Source organism: Trichomonas vaginalis, chromosome III (genome assembly GCF_026262505.1).
Source record: "Trichomonas vaginalis G3 chromosome III, whole genome shotgun sequence".
Lineage (NCBI taxonomy): Eukaryota > Parabasalia > Trichomonadida > Trichomonadidae > Trichomonas > Trichomonas vaginalis.
The window spans coordinates 1,621,581-1,643,200 of NC_067205.1; the positions used below are offsets into that span (position 1 = coordinate 1,621,581).

General features: G+C 32.4%; 7 protein-coding genes and 3 pseudogenes across 10 annotated transcripts, besides 7 other annotated features; 7 read left to right on the plus strand and 3 right to left on the minus strand.

Annotated features, from left to right (window-relative positions):
- Positions 1-260: part of a mobile genetic element that runs on past the window's edge.
- Positions 261-1,869: 1,609 nt separating this feature from the next.
- Positions 1,870-2,708: a mobile genetic element.
- A 343-nt stretch (positions 2,709-3,051) lies between these two features.
- Positions 3,052-4,398, plus strand: TVAGG3_0621510 (islet amyloid polypeptide processing; the record flags this gene model as incomplete). Its single annotated transcript, XM_001305166.2, has 1 exon — positions 3,052-4,398. One exon carries the CDS (start codon positions 3,052-3,054, stop codon positions 4,396-4,398), a length of 1,347 nt encoding a protein of 448 aa, XP_001305167.2.
- Positions 4,399-5,968: 1,570 nt separating this feature from the next.
- Positions 5,969-6,801: a mobile genetic element.
- A 108-nt stretch (positions 6,802-6,909) lies between these two features.
- Positions 6,910-6,937: a mobile genetic element.
- A 1,472-nt stretch (positions 6,938-8,409) lies between these two features.
- Positions 8,410-9,247: a mobile genetic element.
- Positions 9,248-11,413: 2,166 nt separating this feature from the next.
- Positions 11,414-11,856: a mobile genetic element.
- Positions 11,857-11,969: 113 nt separating this feature from the next.
- TVAGG3_0621560 lies at positions 11,970-12,381 on the plus strand (annotated as a pseudogene). The gene has a single exon. A coding segment is annotated over exon 1 (412 nt).
- A 32-nt stretch (positions 12,382-12,413) lies between these two features.
- Positions 12,414-21,620: part of a mobile genetic element that runs on past the window's edge.
- TVAGG3_0621580 (KilA, N-terminal/APSES-type HTH, DNA-binding family) lies at positions 12,470-13,330 on the plus strand (the record flags this gene model as incomplete). The annotated part of the gene is made up of 1 exon (XM_001293931.1): positions 12,470-13,330. The coding sequence occupies one exon, from the start codon at positions 12,470-12,472 to the stop codon at positions 13,328-13,330; it is 861 nt and encodes a 286-aa protein (XP_001293932.1).
- On the minus strand, positions 13,424-13,897 carry TVAGG3_0621590 (uncharacterized protein; the record flags this gene model as incomplete). The annotated part of the gene is made up of 1 exon (XM_051240377.1): positions 13,424-13,897. One exon carries the CDS (start codon positions 13,895-13,897, stop codon positions 13,424-13,426), a length of 474 nt encoding a protein of 157 aa, XP_051086964.1.
- TVAGG3_0621600 lies at positions 13,986-14,987 on the plus strand (annotated as a pseudogene). Its single transcript has one exon. A coding segment is annotated over exon 1 (1,002 nt).
- Positions 15,427-16,911, plus strand: TVAGG3_0621610 (annotated as a pseudogene). Its single transcript has one exon. A coding segment is annotated over exon 1 (1,485 nt).
- On the minus strand, positions 17,884-18,732 carry TVAGG3_0621620 (uncharacterized protein; the record flags this gene model as incomplete). The annotated part of the gene is made up of 1 exon (XM_001280990.1): positions 17,884-18,732. A coding segment is annotated over one exon (849 nt), but the record flags the coding sequence as incomplete, so codon positions are not given.
- On the minus strand, positions 18,757-19,017 carry TVAGG3_0621630 (uncharacterized protein; the record flags this gene model as incomplete). The annotated part of the gene is made up of 1 exon (XM_001297840.2): positions 18,757-19,017. One exon carries the CDS (start codon positions 19,015-19,017, stop codon positions 18,757-18,759), a length of 261 nt encoding a protein of 86 aa, XP_001297841.2.
- TVAGG3_0621640 (uncharacterized protein) lies at positions 19,063-19,497 on the plus strand (the record flags this gene model as incomplete). Its single annotated transcript, XM_051240378.1, has 1 exon — positions 19,063-19,497. The coding sequence occupies one exon, from the start codon at positions 19,063-19,065 to the stop codon at positions 19,495-19,497; it is 435 nt and encodes a 144-aa protein (XP_051086965.1).
- On the plus strand, positions 21,165-21,587 carry TVAGG3_0621650 (repellent protein 1 family; the record flags this gene model as incomplete). The annotated part of the gene is made up of 1 exon (XM_051240379.1): positions 21,165-21,587. A coding segment is annotated over one exon (423 nt), but the record flags the coding sequence as incomplete, so codon positions are not given.

The following is a 21,620-nucleotide window of genomic DNA, read 5'->3' on the forward strand; positions in this document are numbered from 1 at the left end:
TGCAAAGTTTTAGCTCTTATCTCTAACAAAAAATTAATTTTTAAAAAAAAGACCGAATACGTTTCACAGCGAGAAAAAAATAAAAGGCAAGATAGAATTTTCTAGACATAAAGAAGTTGTTTACCGAGTTTTAGCTCTTATCTCTAACAAAAAATTAATTTTTAAAAAAAAGACCGAATACGTTTCACAGCGAGAAAAAATAAAAGGCAAGATAGAATTTTCTAGACATAAAGAAGTTGTTTACCGAGTTTTAGCTCTTATCTCTAACAAAAAATTAATTTTTAAAAAAATGACCGAATACGTTTCACAGCGAGAAAAAAATAAAACTGTACACTGATTTTAATTTTCATTTTCAGTCACTTTACTTATTATTTTTTCTTTTTTTCATTTTAATTATAAATTATTTAATATTATGTTTATTTACGTTACCATTTTCTTTATTCTTTTGAATTCCATACTAGACACTTATAGAATATTTTGATTGTTAACGTACTTCATTAGAATGAATCCTTACAAAGGGTATGTCGATCGAATTTACCTAATTGGTATTTCCAATCAGATTGAAGAAGGTAAAATGACATGGGAAGCTTGCACCCATGTTCCCATCGCCCCAACCCTTCAATCAAATGATTTCAAATATTTAGATGTTTCAAAATCTTTTTTACAAAATCAATTTAGCTTACAGAATATCCCATTGCCTAAAGGCAAGAAAGGTCGTAGGGTCAATCCCTACGACCAAATCAAAGCTCTTGCTGTGATACATGACCACTGGCCTTTCCCTGTGGTCAAACAAACAATGGAAACGTTTGAAATTACAACAAATTGATGTATCTTATAGAGAAGTACGCAGATACTTCAAAGAAAATCATTTCACCAAGACGCGATTAGAGCATGCCGGGCCAGAAACAGCAGTAAGATATTGGGCGCTTTCACCCAATCTTATCTGGCACGCAGATGTTCATTATTTTAGGGGTGTTCGTGGCCAGTATATTTATGGCATAATCGACGATTTTAGCCGCAAAGTCCTAGCGTGTATACAAATACCAGATATGCTGGCAGCGACGACAGCGAACGTTGCAGCTTCCGCCTTCATTGAATTTGGCGCCCCTTATTGTTTCTGGACCGACAACGGTTCAGAAAATAGGGGCGCCTTTCAAGATCTACTTGATCTTTGGGGCGTCCAATGGCGGCATACAGACTCTCATTCTCCCTACCAAAATGGGAAGATTGAGAGATTCTGGCCGACATTGGAGCGCTGCCAAAGCATTCAGGCTATTCCTGCCTTTATTTGGGAGTACAATAATAACACACCGCATGAAGATCTCCCAATTAATCCATTAACTGGAACAAATTACACGCCAAATCAAATGTATCAGCTGAAACCGAAATACACAAATGCAGATACAGAAAGGTTGTGGCAAATATGGGATACAGATATAGGCATGACCGCTGTTGACACATTCACAGCGTAATAATAAACATAATTTTTTAATTTCATTTTTAACAAGTTTTTTTAAATGTATGTAATGAATAATTCATTAGAATATGATAATGCACATTGTAACAGAATAGAACAATCACCAAATTTTTTTTTGAAATTAAAAAATAAAAGTAAAAAGTATAAAGTAATCTAACCAAAAAAGACATTTAAAAGAATTTTGGAAAAAACAGAATAAGGATAATGATATTATTTTAGATACACAATCGATGTACTGAAGAATAATCCGGTAAAATGATGATATAAAATTAGATTATTTTACAAGTAGCTAAAAGAATAAAACTATAATATAAAATAAATGAAGTTTAATGAAACAATAAAGGTTAAATAAATAATAAAGATTTTTATTTTATATCAGTATTGAGAAGAAGTAACAACTGACACTTGGTAGACAACTTCTTTATGTCTAGAAAATTCTATCTTGCCTTTTATTTTTTTCTCGCTGTGAAACGTATTCGGTCTTTTTTTTAAAAATTAATTTTTTGTTAGAGATAAGAGCTAAAACTCGGTAAACAACTTCTTTATGTCTAGAAAATTCTATCTTGCCTTTTATTTTTTTCTCGCTGTGAAACGTATTCGGTCTTTTTTTTAAAAATTAATTTTTTGTTAGAGATAAGAGCTAAAACTTTGCAGACAACTCCCCCATGTCTAGCAAATTTAACATTCTTCTCCCATTTTTATATATTTGGTTTAGAATGTTCGAAAATGCGTAATATGGTCATTAATATTAATTGAAAAGAACCTTGAATTAATTCAATCTGATCTCACAAAATATTTTAAATTACAAACTTTGTAGTTTGAATAGATAATTAGTATTAAACTCAAATAACTAGTTTATTTTTGAATAAAAATTATTTGAATTTTTTCAATTTTGTGAATTTTCCTTCAAAAATCAAGTTTAAATATCTTATTTGCCATATAATTATAAATACAATGAAACATATTCGAAATTGAAAAGAATGACTTTTTCTGTTCTTTCAATCATTCAATTTGAATTTTGCAATATTGGATTTCTCATTAAATAGCTATTAAAAACAACAAGCAATTTAACTTACATTCAAATTTATTTGTGTTATATTCAATCTTCTCAAAACTTATAATTTTCGGCTATAGCATGATTATATGCTATATAATATAATAAACCTATAATAGTATCATTCTTTCAATTATTTGAAGAGAAAACTGAAAAAATCTATTTTCGGTCTATAACACTATAACAATATTGCTAAAATAAAATGATTTTCATGAAATTCTTGCCATATTGCATAATTCCTAATGCAAGTATATATTTTATTGCATATAAATTCAAATAGAATTCAATTGATTATATTTTCTTTCATAAATAAATTAATTGTAAAATAGGCTGCAACACTATCAATAATAGAATTTGTATATATAAATAAATTTGTAAGAAAAATTGATTTCAATAGCGTTTCAATTCAGAAAAGTAAATTCCCATAATTTTTCCTTTTATTGTAATTAATGGTAATAATGCAGTAATTTTCATTTTAAACATTTTTCTATACAAATATAAATATAAATTCTTTCTTAAAATGCTACTCCTTCTCCTTCAGTACTCTTGGTGGTTGCAAAATCAAGGAGTTAACGGTGGACTAAAAGGAGAAGACATAAATTGGACTGATAGTTACAGCACAATTCAAGGAAAAAACACAACAATTGTGGTTATGTCCGATGGAGCCAGATTAACACATTCATCATATAGTAATCGAACAGATCAAAGCGAATTTTATGATATATTTGAAGGATTGCCATATCAAGAAAATTCAGATTGCACAAACAATAATATTGGAACGGCATCATTACAATTAGCCGCAGGAAATGTTGTTAATGATACAAATCCTATTACGCAAGGTATTGCTAAAAAAGCTACTGTATTTTCATATTTATTCCAAACAAATGGCTCTCTTGAAGAATCTTTTCTAAACGTAGGTTGTAAAGGAAGTAACAAATGGGATGTTGCTATAGTTCAGTATCTAATGACTAACTGTGTCGATAGATTTTGTCGTTACATTCAACCGGATGTATTTTCAAGGCATGTTTTAGATGAATGCCTATATAACCCTCCTGCTGATAATTGGGCTCATCCAATTGTTGTCCCAGCGGGAACAAATCATGCATCTGATCCCCTCTTTTCGCCACCAGCAAGCTGGCCGATGATTTTCACTATCGCAGGAGTCAGTCACAGGGGTCAACCTTTATGGTGCGGCGCTGAAGGTGCAGGAGTATTCATGTGCTGTCCAGCAGCAGACGATGCAGCAATACCTGCGGCTGGTTCATGTAGTGATACTGAATACATTTCAAATTTTTCTTCAACAAATGCAAGTGCTGCAATATTTGCAGGTGGTTTATCAGTGCTGTTATCTGAGGTTCCGACATTAAAACTTGCAGATCTCTTCTTCATTACTGCAATGACTGCAGATAAGAACCGACCAGATGGTTTGATATGGAGAAAGAATGGATTTGGTTTAAACTACAATAGAAGATCAGGATTCGGACGCTTGAATTTAGGAAGAGCCTTAGATTTGGCGAAAAGATGGGAATCTGTAGGAGATTTCTATCTATGGAAGAAAACTGTACATTACAATACTCTTTTGGATGAAGGTATATATAACATTACATTTGATATGGATGATTTGGAAGGTGCAGCAACTCTATCTGTTTTCATTGAAATAACTGCTCTTAAATTATCTTTTGGATCGCTCAACCCTCATTTAGTTAGTCCAAGTGGAACAAGATGCGAAATCAAAATACTTACTGAAGGCGATAAAAAATTAATATTGAAATTATGGAATTCAATACAAATAATTTTGTTTGCCGAAAATCCAAAAGGAACATGGACATTGTATTTATGGAGTCTGATCATGCGGCTCGAGGTTTAATCAAAGATGTCACTTGAATATATATTTTTATACAAAAAAGGCTCCGAAGGCATCAATATTTGGCAGAGAGAATTGATTTATTAATCCATGGAAGCATCAAGAATCAAAGATAAGATTCTTAGCGCAAGAACCGGTTCCATTCGAAGCAGGTAAAAAGTTTTCAATAGACGTCCAAGTTCCTGACGAACAGAAAAATATCTACTATATGATATACCTTGAATCAGAAGACGGGGAAAAAAGAGTTATCTTCGATACATCACGATTCAATGAAAATTACACCAAAATCGAAGCCGATTTCATACCAACAGTGTATGCAAATGGACTGAAGATGTTCTTGCTTGTTGAATCATTGCATTTTGAAACTGGATTATTTACGGATAAAATTGAACTGAATTATTCTAATCCATATTCGCCTGGAATTATTACGCCAAAGAATGGAACATGGATCACTACTAAAGATATAAGAATTGAATTAATATATGCGCTCAATCTAACCTATATGATTGATGAAGGATATTCAACTTCTGCAGCATTGACAATTATAAACGCAAGAAGTCATATTATATTAGATCGCAAATGGTTACGAAATCTTGGAAGAATAGTTTACTGGAATGATTACGCAAAAGACAAAAGTTTTATTATGCAAATTTCTCCATCATCAAGTTTCGTCCACAATATAACGTTTAAGCCAATGGAGATATACATGTTCATAAAGGAGACACCAGGAAAATATCAAGTAGAGGGAACTATTATTCCGCTCATAACAATTGTTGTTATATGTATAGGATTAGTCATTCTTGTTGTTGGCCTGATATATAGATCAATTGAACTTTCTAGGCATAAAGCAATTGAGATTGATTCTGAATTAATCGATAATTAGTATTGTTTAGCAAAAATTCTTTAATATCATGATTATGTAACTAAAAGGCAGGAAACTATGTTCGATATAATACGAATATCATTAATTCTTTTCAAATCAAATTTATCAAAATTATCGATTGTATAATATTTGTATGCATGATGAATGATTTTTCAAAGAATCATAGAAGTTGGGAAAAGTATAATTCAAAACCAACGATGAGAGTCTCAAAAAAATTAAAAAGCGCCTTTGAGAGTAATTGTTGATAGTTAATTTTATTGGCATTTTCATGATGAAAAGAAGTTATGAAATGCCACGTAAGAGTTGAGATGTAAAAATATTGATTCACAAAAATTGCGAACAAAATTTTCACTTTAAAATTTATTCTAATTTTATACTATATAGCATAAAGGTAATATAAATAATACATGAAAAATTTTTAGAGTGTATTCAATTCTAACTTTAGACTTTACGTCTATGAAAATGCTTCGAATTTTCAAAGATAGCGGCAGCATTCAATGAAATTCGTATTATTAAATTTCGATTTATATATGAATCTAAGATAAATTAGATAGAGATTATTTTCAATATAATCAAATTTTTTGATTAGTTAGAAGTTTTTTAGAGTTAATCTGAACGAATTAAAATCATCATGAATAAAGCATTTGATTAGAAGATATTCGGCCAAACTAATGTTATAGACCGAAAATGTTATAGACCGAAAATAGATTTTTTCAGTTTTCTCTTCAAATAATTGAAAGAATGATACTATTATAGGTTTTTATATTATATAGCATATAATCATGCTATAGCCGAAAATTATAAGTTTTGAAGAATTGAATATAACACAAATAAATTTGAATGTAAGTTAAATTGCTTGTTGTTTTTAATAGCTATTTAATGAGAAATCCAATATTGCAAAATTCAAATTGAATGATTGAAAGAACAGAAAAAGTCATTCTTTTCAATTTCGAATATGTTTCATTGTATTTATAATTATATGGCAAATAAGATATTTAAACTTGATTTTTGAAGGAAAATTCACAAAATTGAAAAAATTCAAATAATTTTTATTCAAAAATAAACTAGTTATTTGAGTTTAATACTAATTATCTATTCAAACTACAAAGTTTTGTAATTTAAAATATTTTGTGAGATCAGATTGAATTAATTCAAGGTTCTTTTCAATTAATATTAATGACCATATTACGCATTTTCGAACATTCTAAACCAAATATAAAAATGGAGAAGAATGTAAATTTGCTAGACATGGGGGAGTTGTCTGCAAAGTTTTAGCTCTTATCTCTAACAAAAAATTAATTTTTAAAAAAAAGACCGAATACGTTTCACAGCGAGAAAAAAATAAAAGCAAGATAGAATTTTCTAGACATAAAGAAGTTGTTTACCGAGTTTTAGCTCTTATCTCTAACAAAAAATTAATTTTTAAAAAAAAAGACGAATACGTTTCACAGCGAGAAAAAAATAAAAGGCAAGATAGAATTTTCTAGACATAAAGAAGTTGTCTACCAAGTGTCAGTTGTTACTTTCTTCTCAATACTGATATAAATAAAAAAATCTTTATTATTTATTTAACCTTTATTGTTTCATTAAACTTCATTTATTTTTATATTATAGTTTTATTCTTTTAGCTACTTGTAAAAAATCTAATTTTATATCATCATTTTACCGGATTATTCTTCAGTACATCGATTGTGTATCTCAAATCATATCATTATCCTTATTCTGTTTTTTCAAAATTCTTTTAAATGTCTTTTTTGGTTAGATTACTTTATATTTTTACTTTTTTTTTTTTAATTTCAAAAAAAAATTTGGTGATTGTTCTATTCTGTTACAAATGTGCATTATCATATTCTAATGAATTATTCATACATACATTTAAAAAAATTTTAAAAATGAAATTAAAAAATTATGTTTATTATTACGCTGTGAATGTGTCAACAGCGGTCATGCCTATATCTGTATCCATATTTGCCACAACCTTTCTGTATCTGCATTTTGTATTTCGGTTTCAGCTGATACATTTGATTTGGCGTGTAATTTGTTCCAGTTAATGGATTAATTGGGAGATCTTCATGCGGGTGTTATTATTGTACTCCCAAATAAAGGCAGGAAATAGCCTGAATGCTTTGGCAGCGCTCCAATGTCGGCCAGAATCTCTCAATCTTCCCATTTTGGTAGGGAGAATGAGAGTCTGTATGCCGCCATTGGACGCCCAAAGATCAAGTAGATCTTGAAAGGGCCCCTATTTTCTGAACCGTTGTCGGTCCAGAAACAATAAGGGGCGCCAAATTCAATGAAGGCGGAAGCTGCAACGTTCGCTGTCGTCGCTGCCAGCATATCTGGTATTTGTATACACGCTAGGACTTTGCGGCTAAAATCGTCGATTATGCCATAAATATACTGGCCACGAACACCCTAAAATAATGAACATCTGCGTGCCAGTAAGATGAGGTGAAAGCGCCCAATATCTTACTGCTGTTTCTGGCCGGCATGCTCTATCGCGTCTTGGTGAAATGATTTTCTTTGAGTATCTGCGTACTTCTCTATAAGATACATCAATTTGTTGTAATTTCAAACGTTTCCATTGTTTTGTTTGACCACAGGGAAAGGCCCAGTGGGTCATGTATCAAGCAAGAGCTTTGATTTGTGTCGTAGGGATTGACCTACGACCTTTCTTGCCTTTAGGCAATGGGAATATTCTGTAAGCTAAATTGATTTTGTAAAAAAGATTTTGAAACATCTAAATATTTGAAATCATTTGATTGAAGGGTTGGGGCGATGGGAACATGGGTGCAAGCTTCTTCCCCATGTCATTTTACCTTCTTCAATCTGATTGGAAATACCAATTAGGTAAAATTCGATCGACATACCCTTTGTAAGATTCATTCTATTCTAATGAAGTACGTTAACAATCAAAATATTCTAAAAGTGTCTAGTATGGAATTCAAAAGATAAAGAAAAAATGGTAACGTAAATAAACATAATATTAAATATTTATAATTAAAAATGAAAAAAAGAAAAAATAATAAGTAAAGTGACTGAAAATGAAAATTAAAATCAGTGTACAGTTTTATTTTTTTCTCGCTGTGAAACGTATTCGGTCTTTTTTTTAAAAATTAATTTTTGTTAGAGATAAGAGCTAAAACTCGGTAAACAACTTCTTTATGTCTAGAAAATTCTATCTTGCCTTTTATTTTTTTCTCGCTGTGAAACGTATTCGGTCTTTTTTTTAAAAATTAATTTTTTGTTAGAGATAAGAGCTAAAACTCGGTAAACAACTTCTTTATGTATAGAAAATTCTATCTTGCCTTTTATTTTTTTCTCGCTGTGAAACGTATTCGGTCTTTTTTTTAAAAATTAATTTTTTGTTAGAGATAAGAGCTAAAACTTTGCAGACAACTTCATGTCTAGCAAATTTAACATTCTTCTCCCATTTTTATATATTTGGTTTAGAATGTTCGAAAATGCGTAATATGGTCATTAATATTAATTGAAAAGAACCTTGAATTAATTCAATCTGATCTCACAAAATATTTTAAATTACAAACTTTGTAGTTTGAATAGATAATTAGTATTAAACTCAAATAACTAGTTTATTTTTGAATAAAAATTATTTGAATTTTTTCAATTTTGTGAATTGTCCTTCAAAAATCAAGTTTAAATATCTTATTTGCCATATAATTATAAATACAATGAAACATATTCGAAATTGAAAAGAATGACTTTTTCTGTTCTTTCAATCATTCAATTTGAATTTTGCAATATTGGATTTCTCATTAAATAGCTATTAAAAACAACAAGCAATTTAACTTACATTCAAATTTATTTGTGTTATATTCAATCTTCTCAAAACTTATAATTTTCGGCTATAGCATGATTATATGCTATATAATATAATAAACCTATAATAGTATCATTCTTTCAATTATTTGAAGAGAAAACTGAAAAAATCTATTTTCGGTCTATAACACTATAACAATATTGCTAAAAATAAAATTTATTTTCAGTGAAATATCTTGCCATATTTGCATAATTCCTATGCAAGTATATATTTTATTGCATATAAATTCAAATAGAATTCAATTGATTATATTTTCTTTCATAAATAAATTAATTGTAAAATAGGCTGCAACACTATCAATAATAGAATTTGTATATATAAATAAATTTGTAAGAAAAATTGATTTCAATAGCGTTTCAATTCAGAAAAGTAAATTCCCATAATTTTTCCTTTTATTGTAATTAATGGTAATAATGCAGTAATTTTCATTTTAAACATTTTTCTATACAAATATAAATATAAATTCTTTCTTAAAATGCTACTCCTTCTCCTTCAGTACTCTTGGTGGTTGCAAAATCAAGGAGTTAACGGTGGGACTAAAAGGAGAAGACATAAATTGGACTGATAGTTACAGCACAATTCAAGGAAAAAACACAACAATTGTGGTTATGTCCGATGGAGCCAAATTAACACATTCATCAATATAGTAATCGAACAGATCAAAGCGAATTTTATGATATATTTGAAGGATTGCCATATCAAGAAAATTCAGATTGCACAAACAATAATATTGGAACGGCATCATTACAATTAGCCGCAGGAAATGTTGTTAATGATACAAATCCTATTACGCAAGGTATTGCTAAAAAAGCTACTGTATTTTCATATTTATTCCAAACAAATGGCTCTCTTGAAGAATCTTTTCTAAACGTAGGTTGTAAAGGAAGTAACAAATGGGATGTTGCTATAGTTCAGTATCTAATGACTAACTGTGTCGATAGATTTTTGTCGTTACATTCAACGGATGTATTTTCAAGGCATGTTTTAGATGAATGCCTATATAACCCTCCTGCTGATAATTGGGCTCATCCAATTGTTGTCCCAGCGGGAACAAATCATGCATCTGATCCCCTCTTTTCGCCACCAGCAAGCTGGCCGATGATTTTCACTATCGCAGGAGTCAGTCACAGGGGTCAACCTTTATTGGTGAAGGTGCAGGAGTATTATGTGCAAGCAGCAAGACGATGCAATACCTGCGGCTGGTTCATGTTAGATATATACATTTCAAATTTTTCTTCAACAAATGCAAGTCAATAATATAGTGGTTATCAGTGCTGTTATCTGAGGTTCCGACATTAAAACTTGAGATCTATTACTCAATGACTGCAGATAAGAACCGACCAGATGGTTGATAATGGAGAAAGAATGGATTTGGTTTAAACTAGAAGATCAGGATTCGGACGCTTGAATTTAGGAAGAGCCTTAGATTTGGCAAAAAGATGGGAATCTGTAGGAATTTCTATCTATGGAAGAAAACTGTACATTACAATACTTTTTGGATGAAGGATATAACAATTACATTTGATATGGATGATTTGGAAGGTGCAGCAAATCTGTTTCATTGAAATAACTGCTCTTAAATTATCTTTTGGATCGCTCAACCTCATTTAGTTAGTCCAAGTGGAACAAGATGCGAAATCAAAATACTTACTGAAGGGATAAAAAATTAAATATTGAAATTATGGAATTCAATACAAAAAATTTTGCCGAAAATCCAAAAGGAACATGGACATTGTATTTTATGGAGTCTGATCTAGCGGCTCGAGGTTTAATCAAAGATGTCACTTTGAATATATTTTATACAAAAAAGGCTCCGAAGGCATCAGATATTTGGCAGAGAGATGATTGATTAATCCATGGAAGCATCAAGAATCAAAGATAAGATTCTTAGCGCAAGAACCGGTTCCATTCGAAGCAGGTAAAAATTTTCAATAGACGTCCAAGTTCCTGACGAACAGAAAAATATCTACTATATGATATAACTTGAATCAGAAGACGGGGAAAAAAGAGTTATCTTCGATACAACGATTCAAATAATTACATAAAAAAACAAAAAATGAAGCCGATTGAATATAAGGTGAAAAAACAGGTGAGAAAACGGGTGAGATCTCACCACTTCACCTAAATTTATTTTTGTGCTATGTTTTCATACGTGTGAGGGTGGTGAAATCATTAATTTTTATTGTATTTTATTTTTTACTGAAAATTTTTATTTGGATGTAAATGACAGAACAAAAGCAACTCATTCGAATTCCACAGTATAACAAACATACATTTAAACATTTATTCGTCCTTCCTGAGCATAACATGTTCTTTCAAATACATCCGAGACCAGTTGACTTTTCATTGACTGTGTATAAAGATAGAAATAGTTATATCATTAAACCATACGATGACGAAGGTAAGTTATGTAAATTGTACGTTAAGAAGTTAGAGAAAGTTTATGGCTTCAAGTATGACTACAATAGGGTTAACACTGATGATGAAGATATTGAGGAAAATTTATAGAACATTAGTGAAGTCGTTAGTGAGAACGATAGTGAGAACGTTTATTTTTTACATTAGTGAGTTCGTTAGTGAAGTGAAGTGGGTGGTGGTTTTGTAAATATTTAAGGTTAAGTTAGTGTTGTCGTTTGTGTTGCAAAATATACGTTAACGGTTTTGTAAAGTGTCAAATTCACAAGTATTGGGTAAGGAGGCGCGCAGTGTCTCTGTACCCATGACTTGTATACTAACTAGAAATACAACAAATATTCTTTGTCAGACATTATAACACCATCTGAAAAGAAAACAAACCACTGGGTTAGAAATGCTTCAACTCAGAAAATTTTGACAAGAAATCCTGAGCTTATGATATCAGTAAGATTCTATGGAACTACAGCATATCTCATCGACAAAAGTCTTATACCAATAGTTTTGTTATGGTTAGACCCAGTTGTTGGATATAACTTCATAACTTATGGTTCATTCGATACGGAACGTTGCAGTGAAGGCTTACTTTTACATCGTTCAGAAACCGAAGGACTTCAATACAAAGAGATATAAGATAGGAAGAACATATAATATAACTCAAAGATATGACAGTACAGTCAATAGAGTCAAGGTTGTGTTCGTTAATGATATGAGAGCTGCAGAAACAGAACTACTTGAAGTTTTTGAGAAAATGTATGGTGCTCCCACGAAAGGTAAAGAAACGTTTGAAGTAGATGAGATAGATAAAGCTATAAAATTATTTGACGAAGTTGCTGAAAAATACATGTAAAGCGTTTATTTTTGGTCTTTTGTGAAAGTCAGAAAATAACGCTAGTTTTATTTTTTTCTAACTTTTTATTTTGTATGTAAAGACAGCAATGACAACATTAGAGAACACAACAACTGCTATCGTTCATGAAGTCATAAATGAAGAATATGAGTGGGTTCAGTTTAACAAACAACTCCGTCTCATTCGTTCGGTCAAAGACGATATGTACCAAATGCAAAGTATTTTGACAGCATGTTTTGCTCCAGATACTAAGCTTCCTAAAGACTGGTTTAGGAACCAAAGCACACAAGAACTTTTGAGCGAAGCACAGCGAGACATACTTTTTTCTGAAAACAGTGAAGAACAGCGAGTAGGTAAAAAACCCCAGTCGCCAAAACTCTATGAAAACCGTGAAAAATTGCCAAACGGTTTGAGAGGATATTATGTTCATAGACTTCTCGTAAATAATGTGGCACAATGGGCTTCAGCTCGCTATTCATGGTATGTTTGTAAACTTCTTGACGAACTTCACAGACAAGAACGTGAAGAGATGGAAAAGAAACTTCAAGCAAAAGATGAAGTCATTGAATCCAAAGACAAAAGCATACAGAAAAGAATACCACGTTCGGTACCAAAAGGAAAGGAAAAGAACTATAAGTATATGATTTATACTGAAGAGATGGAAAATGAAGAAGATAAAGATATGGTTATGTTGCATTTAGTCAGAAGAAACAACAAAAGCTTTTACGACCTTGCTAAAATATATAAATCTGACAGAAACTGGTTCTATCGTGAAAACTTACCGATTTCAATGACACCGAATGAAGATGTGAAACAAATAGTTCAAGATCCGTTACCTCAAACACACTATGATATTAAAGGTTGTACAATTCTTACCTTCAAAGAAGATTTGCCATTGTTAAAGGAAAAAATAACAGAATATTTCGATAACTTCAAAGAGGAAGAATAAAGTCACGACAACATTAACGAAGAGAGAATGAGGTGAAAAAAGAGGTGAAAAAACGGGTGAGATCTCACCTCTTCACCAAAAATATATTTTTGCTTAAATAGCTTCAGGGTCTATTTCTTCAACCATTTCACTTCCTTCGTCAATGTCAATAGAAGCTTCTTCAACCTTTGGTAAGAATTTCTGTATAACATCTTTGTTCGTTATTGTCTTCAGAGATGAAGGATAATATTTCACATTTGTTTCACCCTTCTTATATTCTTTCTGTTCGGAAAGATTTAAAGCAATACTGAAGAAGTCAATGTTAGAGTTCTTTATAACAGTATAATGAGTATCTTTGACATTCACGAAGAAACTCTTTTGTTTCAAAACTACTGCTAACTCTTGTGAAGTATAACGTTTGCGGTCAATGACGATAGCTAATGGTCTGACATACTGACCAAACTTAGATTCTTTCACAAACTTCTTGTTAAAGATAACATTAACATTTGAAGCATTATTGAACTCATTCTTGATGGCAGTAGCGAGAGCATTGTATGAAAAGAACTTGCAATCTTGCATGTGTTTCATTATAATAAAAAGTTCGAAATATTTTAAAACTAGCCTTAAAAATCTAAGCTAATTTTTTTCTAAGAAATTTTTTTATTTCCTACTAAAGATGTATCGGAAGTTGTCTAAGTTAGAACACTCGAAATAAAACAACTTCTTACAGAAGCTAACATAGAAGTAGCAAAACATTACGCAACAAACAAAAAAGCACTCGCTGACTTCATTAAAGACTACAATGGTGCAATAAGTTATGATAGAATTCATGAGTTCATAAAGCCGCAACGCGGCGAGGACGAAGTCCATGCAAGAGCATTTCCTTTAAATGACGTTGCTATTGACTTATATCATAGACGTTCAGTACTCATGAAGTAAGAAGAGAAATGTTTGACATAACAAATGCAAACGTTGGTGAAACAAGAAGAAGAGACGACACACTGAAACAACAGAGAAGAGAGATGTTTAAAAGTGCTATAGAACAAGTTCGCAAAGCTAACGATGTCCTTCGTTCCATTGACGACAAACCAAAAGAAGGTGAGAGATGGTTAAAGAAAGATGAAGAGAATAGGAAGAGAATGTGAAGTCAGGCAATAGACTCATTGACTTTAACATCGAAGCTTTAGATGAACCAAACAGAGACTACTTACACAAACATTTCGGTAAGGTTTTCATGAGACTCTTAGAGAAGATTAAAATAAACTCCCAACAAAGATGGATGGTATGTTATAAACTTGGTGGAAAGTATGAATGTTCTACGTTAAACCTCAATAATATTGGAACATTACTACATCAGCTCTTGAAGGAGAACTTTATATCAGAGATAGAAGCAAATGCTGCAGGTATTGTTGAAATGCACTATGACTTCTTCTTGACAAACATAAAGAATCTTACTGAAATAAAGATGTATGATTTAACAGAATATGAAGGCTTAACGATGTCAGATGTAAAGAAAGGCAAACCAAAAAAGAGACCATATAGAGATGAAAGCACACTGACAGAAAGACAGAAAAGATTATTGAACAGACTTAAACAAACAGGAGATAAACAAGATATAGATGACTTCTGGAATGAAATCCTTGGTGAAAAGAAGTTTTATAAGAAGAGAAGCGGTCAGTTCTGGAAGTATCTTTGCACATTACCTATAAATCTTGAACGCTACCAAATCTTCAATGAATTGAACAAAAGAACTGCAGCACTTATGACAGAAGATAACTGCTTCGTTTATGCTTGCATTCAGGCTGGAGTAGATGGAGAGACTATTGACCACATGAGAGAAGTCATTCGTGTTAGAGACTTTCCTCAAAGTAAAGTACAAGAAATTTCTGACGCAACAGGTATAGCATTTAATGTTACCATTGGTTACTTCAATGACTCAAGACATAATGAAATAAAGAGATACATACCAAAAGAATGTGAAACTGTTAGAACTATTGACTTACTTCTTGTTGAAGACCACTACATGCTAAATGAAAGATTACCAATGGCAAACATATTTCGTTCGCAACTATATAGAAATTCTCAAAGCTTGTGGTGGAATGAACATTGAGAAACAAATGAAGATTTATACAAAGAGAGAAGATAAATATGTAGTTCGTTATGATAGAACAACACCGTTATGGGATGTTATGAAAACATTGTGGGAGTGCAAATATTTCGAACCTATTTCTTATGGAGAACTTTTCACATATACGACTGACTTATATAAACAGAACCTTGCACCATTTAAAGATTTGACATATGCTCCAAAGTATTGTGTACAACTGAAGAAGAAAGCCGAGTCAAAAGAAGTAAATAAAAATAAGTGCAAGTTCATTCCTGAGCACGTTTTCTTTGCTGACTTTGAGTGCAGTACCGATGGCTTTCATAAAGCTTTTAACATATGTTATGACAGTGAAGATGGTTCAGTGAGTGAAAGCATATGGGGTCAGAACTGTGCAACAGAATTTTTGGAACGACTTCCTGACAAGAGTTTAATATATTTCCATAACCTCAGTTATGATATAAACTTCATCTTAAGACACATGACAGAAGTGAAAGGAACTCCCATCATTAAAGGTTCACGAACAATGCAAATAACTGGCTTATATAAAGGAAGGGCAATTATTATAAAAGACTCTTACAGTGTTATAAATAAGAAGCTTAAACTATTTCCTGCTATGTTTAACTTACAAACAGGACCGAAAGAAGTATTTCCATACAACTACTACAGCAGTGTTTTTGTTAGCAAATGACAACAGAACTGGTGTCATTTCTGAAGCGTGTAAGTTTATCCGGGATGCAGATACATTCATGAAAAACATAGATTCCATCAAAGGTTGCAGAATAGATGAGAACCACTTCGACTTAGAAAAGTATAGCACATTTTATTGCAAACAAGATGTAAGAATTTTAAGAGAAGGTTTTGTTAAATTCCGCAATGACATATTGAAAGAATTTGATTTAAACGTTTATGACTACGTTAGTATTTGTTCAATTGCTAACAAATTATTTGAGAACAGAATGTACTTCCCGAATGGAAATTTATATGACCTCTCAAATAAACCAAGAGAATTTATTTCACGCTGTATTCAAGGTGGAAGATGTATGCTGTCAGATAACATGAAACAAAAGAGCGAAAAGAAACTCATTGCTGATTTCGACGCTGTTTCATTATGTCCATCAGCTATAGCAAGACTTTATACTTTAGAAGGTATTCCAAAGGTTATGAAGAAAGAAATGTTAAGCACAGAGTATCTCATGAGACATTTATTCGATGACGACCAAAAGGAACCCATTGGTGAAAAGTTTATGTCTGGCTTCTTTGTTCCCATTAAGATAACAGAGATTGGAATACATAGACACTTTCCTTTAATAGTTTGTGACCCTGAACTAAATCCAGAACTTAACGTTCCCAGAAGTTCAAACACTTGCTGTCTCATGTATGTTGACCATATAACATTACAAGACCTCATAAAATATCAAGGTGTCAAATGTGAAGTGTTGCAAGGATACTACTACGATGGAAACAGAGATATTAGAATAAGAGATGAAGTAAAGAAGTTGTTTGAGTTAAGGTTAAAGTATAAGAAAGAAGGAAATCCTTTGCAAGAAAATATAAAGCTCATTCTGAACAGTATTTATGGCAAAACTATTCTATCTCCTATTGAGTCAAAAATAACCATAGTAAATGACAAAGATGCTATAAGATATGCCATCAGAAACTACAACCATATAGTGAAGTTCGAAGGTTTGGATGGTTCAGATAAAACTATTTTCAAGCTAACGAAAAGCATTTGCAGACACTTTAACTTCTGTCCACTTGGTGTTAACATTCTGTCAATGTCGAAGAGAATAATGTGTGAAGTATTCTGTACTGGAAGACATGGGTCTTCAAATATTTTACCAGGACTGCGATAGCATGCATATTTTCAATGAAGACATACCAAAGCTCGCAGCAGAGTTTAAGAAGAGATACGGTAGAGAACTTATTGGTAAAACATTAGGTCAGTTCCATTCTGACTTCGCAGAAATAACACCTGGAAAACAAAGTTTAGCATACAAGTCAATATTTTGTGGAAAGAAGACTTACATAGACTTACTCACGAATGATTTAAATGAAGTTGCATTTCATGCACGTTGTAAAGGTGTAAAACAAGACGTTCTTGCTTTAACAGCTAATGAAATGTTTCCTGAAGCTATACAATGCTATTACAATGAAGATAAGAACATTCACATACCTGTTGGAACATATGACAAAGACTCTGAGTTCAGTTTAATGAAACTTTACAAAGCACTTTATGACGGTCAAGAGATTGGATTCGACTTGTGTAAGTCTTCTAGTCCTTGCTTTGCTGAAAAGTTTAACTTCTCAATAACGACTAAAACAAGCTTTATTCGTAAGTTAAAGTTCTGAGGTCATTTATTTTTGTCAGCAATGAGGTCATGAATGAGGTCATTTATTTTTGTCAGCAATGAGGTCATGAATGAGGTCATTCGTGATAAAAATAAAACTAGCGTAGATTTTACAATACTGCGATGGTAGAGTTTAAGAGTTGTGCTTCAATGTAGAGACAATCTTTCCCATCTGGAGGTAGCAAAACAGGTGCTTTATGGTCATGAGTGGAGAACATGTCTATCCAAAACTCACGATTGTGACCTATGAGTTTGTAATACTTAGGATTTGGCAGTGGTGTAGTTCTTGTATGACCTATGAACTCATTTTCAACGCCTTTGGCTATATTAGAGAAAAGAATAGCTTGCTTTCTATCCCAAATGCCAGGTGTTACAATCTTTGAAAATTCATTTTTCCTCGGAAGCATTGCATCATAATTGAAAGCATTCTTGAAGTCTTCATTGGGTTCAGAGATTTGAAATCTTATACGTAATGGATTTTTTTTCTCTTTAGCGACTTCATTGAATGGTGAGAATACAATGAATTGACAGTCATGTGTTCCATCTTCATTTTCATTAAATTCATAATGAAAGTCTATAAGTTGTGGCTGACTACCTTCTTCTTTCAGTTGTGCAAGAAACTCACGTAAAGGCTGTAAAGTTTGTACTTCAATGTTAAACTTTTTCTCGAACATTTCATTAAATGAAATCATACATTGTTGCAATGTTGTATCGTCTTTAAAGTATTTGTATATGTGAATGTTTTGGGCGCTTAAAGACTGTTCGTCATTTTCTATCTCGACTTGAAGTATAAAGTCAACCTTTCTGAAAGCACGTGTTATATACATAGATGTTATGCCAATGTACTTCTCTTCATTTATGTTCACAATCCAGTCTGTTGGAAACTTAAACGTTACTCTGTTCCCCTTTATTTTGACGTCAGGGTTTTCACTACTGAACGCAACAGATAAAGGTATTTGTCTATACATTTAATTCGGATAAAAATAACCCATTTACTCTTTCTTTGCTTCAGCTTCTTTAGCTTTTGCTTCAGCTTCTTCTCTAGCTTTCTTCGCCAGCAAACGTGGGTTCTTCTGTCTTCCAGCAGCTAATGCAGCAAGTTGTTTTTCACTAAGTTTTCTCTTTGGTCTCTCTGGCTTTTGTTCTTGTTTTTGTTCCTTCAGTTCGGATAAAATTTGCTCACGAATTTCTTTCTTCAATGCTTCAAAATCTATGACCCCTTGGGTCTTGTCCGTAGGGCTTGTCTGAGTCATTTGACTGCAGATAAAAAACTAAATTAAAACTTTAACCGATGTAAAATGAGCTTGTCAAAATCAGAGCGAGAGTCTATTATATTAAATGACGCAAGAGGAATACAACATCCTTTCTATTACGTAAGTCAGAGTAAAGATGGTAAAATATACGTAAGAAAAAGAAAGGTTCCATTAGCGAATGCAGAAAGCAACAACATTAAGGTGTATGGCAAGGGTGAAGTCCACGAAGCCCATATAAAACCTTCTGTTCAAACTGAGCCACCAAAAGAACAAGAAGAAAAGAAGCCAGATGTACTTTCAATAACGAACCAAGAGCTTATTGCAAAGTTCGTGAATTTCATTGAAAAGCATACCGAGTCAAAGAACCCTGACCCACCAGTGAAAGAAGTTGAGACAAAAGAGAATGTACAGTTCATTGAAAATGTCAAAAAACAACTTCCACCACGAATACCAAGAAGAAGAGTGAGAATAATGAAGTAAATAGATATTTTTATCTGAAGTAAATACATGCAGAACGAACAGCTAAACGAATTTACTCCAGCAGAGCATATTCATCAGATTCGCTCATATTTCGATATCATAGACAATGCAGTTCAAATTGGTGACACTAATAGAAAATATTCTGACGCAAAGATTCCATCACAACCTGGAACTGCTAAAGATAACACATGGGTAACATTCAATCTCTCACCTCCTGGTGAAAATATGTTGGACCTTTGCAATACATTCATTACGTATAAAATGAAAGGTCAATTTATTGTAGATAAAGAAATTGGTTCAGGTTCCAATAAAACAAACCCACCAGGATTTTGGATTGGTTTCGATGACGCTTTCTATGCAGTTGCTGGATATCAAATCCTTGCAAATGGTCGTATCGTATATTCTCAAGACAACGCAAGAGAAGAAGCATATATAACTTCAAACTCACAAACTACCGAACAAATAAAGAAAGTAGATGTTTTCTCAAAGACTCGACATGAAGATGTATGGAGTCATTCGGGAACATGCAGAACAGGACAAATTGTTAGTGGTCCAATTACAGCAGGAAAATCATTTGATTTTAAGCTTCGTTTAAGAATTCCTGTTAGAAGATTCCTTCCATTAGAAGCTATTCGATTTATTCCAGCTTTTGCAGGAAACATTCAGCTTAAAGTAAAGTTCAGTAGCGACGCCTTACAATGCACATCTATATCTGTAAATGATATCATTGCTTTCAATCCAACTCTTAAAGTTGCATTTGCTTCAGATTCAAATCCACCGACAAATAAATTTGTTCCATGGAATGAACCATTCACTATGATAACGAAGGCAGTAGAAGCTAGTGGAACAGTTACTATTACAACTGTAACCCAGCAACTATTTCGAACAAAGATGGATTTTAATGAATGTTTCATTCATCCAAAGTCATTCTCTTTAGACCCTAACATTTATACAGAACTTGTAGAACATTATACAAACGAGGCTTTATGTTTTCCTGTTAAAGTTATGGATTGGATTCCTATGGACGGTTCATTCTCAAAGAATACAGATAGTTCAAGTGCAACATTTACAGCAGCTTATACGCCTATTAATGTTAAAAGTATTTGGGCACTATTTAGAAAGAAAGACAACTATTATGTTAATTTTGAGAACCCTAAGTTTAAATATCTTCAGCTTTCCATGGGAGCTTATGGAAATATGCCTGCAGAACCTGAAAAATCATATGGACCTGTATTTTATGAAATGGTTGCGAACGCCTGCAATACAAACAATGATATGATAGGATTTAATGAAGATGTTATGAGGTCATTGGTGGATGATGGTAGTGTGGAACATAAATGGGATAGCTATGACAACACACATTTCTTATGTGGTTTTCCAACAGAAGTGGACTTTTGCTTCCAGCAAGGTCAAACGTCTACTGCTCCAATAAATACAAATTGTCTGTTAAAGGACCTATTGAACTAGCAACTGAAAATGTACCAAAGCCACTTATTGGATTTATGAGGGATTGTTGCTTTGCCATTCAGGTGCGTGCTAATGGCATCCCCATAATAAGATTAGATGACTATAACTTAGCTACGGACGACAGTGAGGAATAAAGGATGAACGTTTATTTTTAAAGCTTATAAATGAGTTCTTCATCAAGCTCTCGTGAACCTTCACCATCTATGAAACAAACTTTACCAAACGATTATGGAGCACCTATTGAATATTTCTTACGAGCTGCACAATGGCAAAGAGCAGTCTCACCAAGGTTAGGTGTTCCACCAGCTCCTGTCAAAAATAGCATTTGGTCAAGTCCTTATATAAGATATGGTCTCCCACTAGGTTTGCTAGCTACAGCAGGAGCAGTTATGATGTTGAAAAGAAATAAAGCAAATGTTGTAAATAATACTGAAGTAGCTGAAGTTAAACAAACTCCAACACCTTCGCCAAAACCAACGCCTTCACAAGCAAAACCTTCAATGACTCCTGAACCTATGGAAGTACAAACTCCTGTTCAAAAGTCAACTCCTAAACCGACTCCGACATTTAAACCAGAACCTACTCCTCAAATAAATCGTAAAACTCCTGCGTTTCCTTACTGAAAAAATAACGTTATTTTTATTTTATTTGAACAT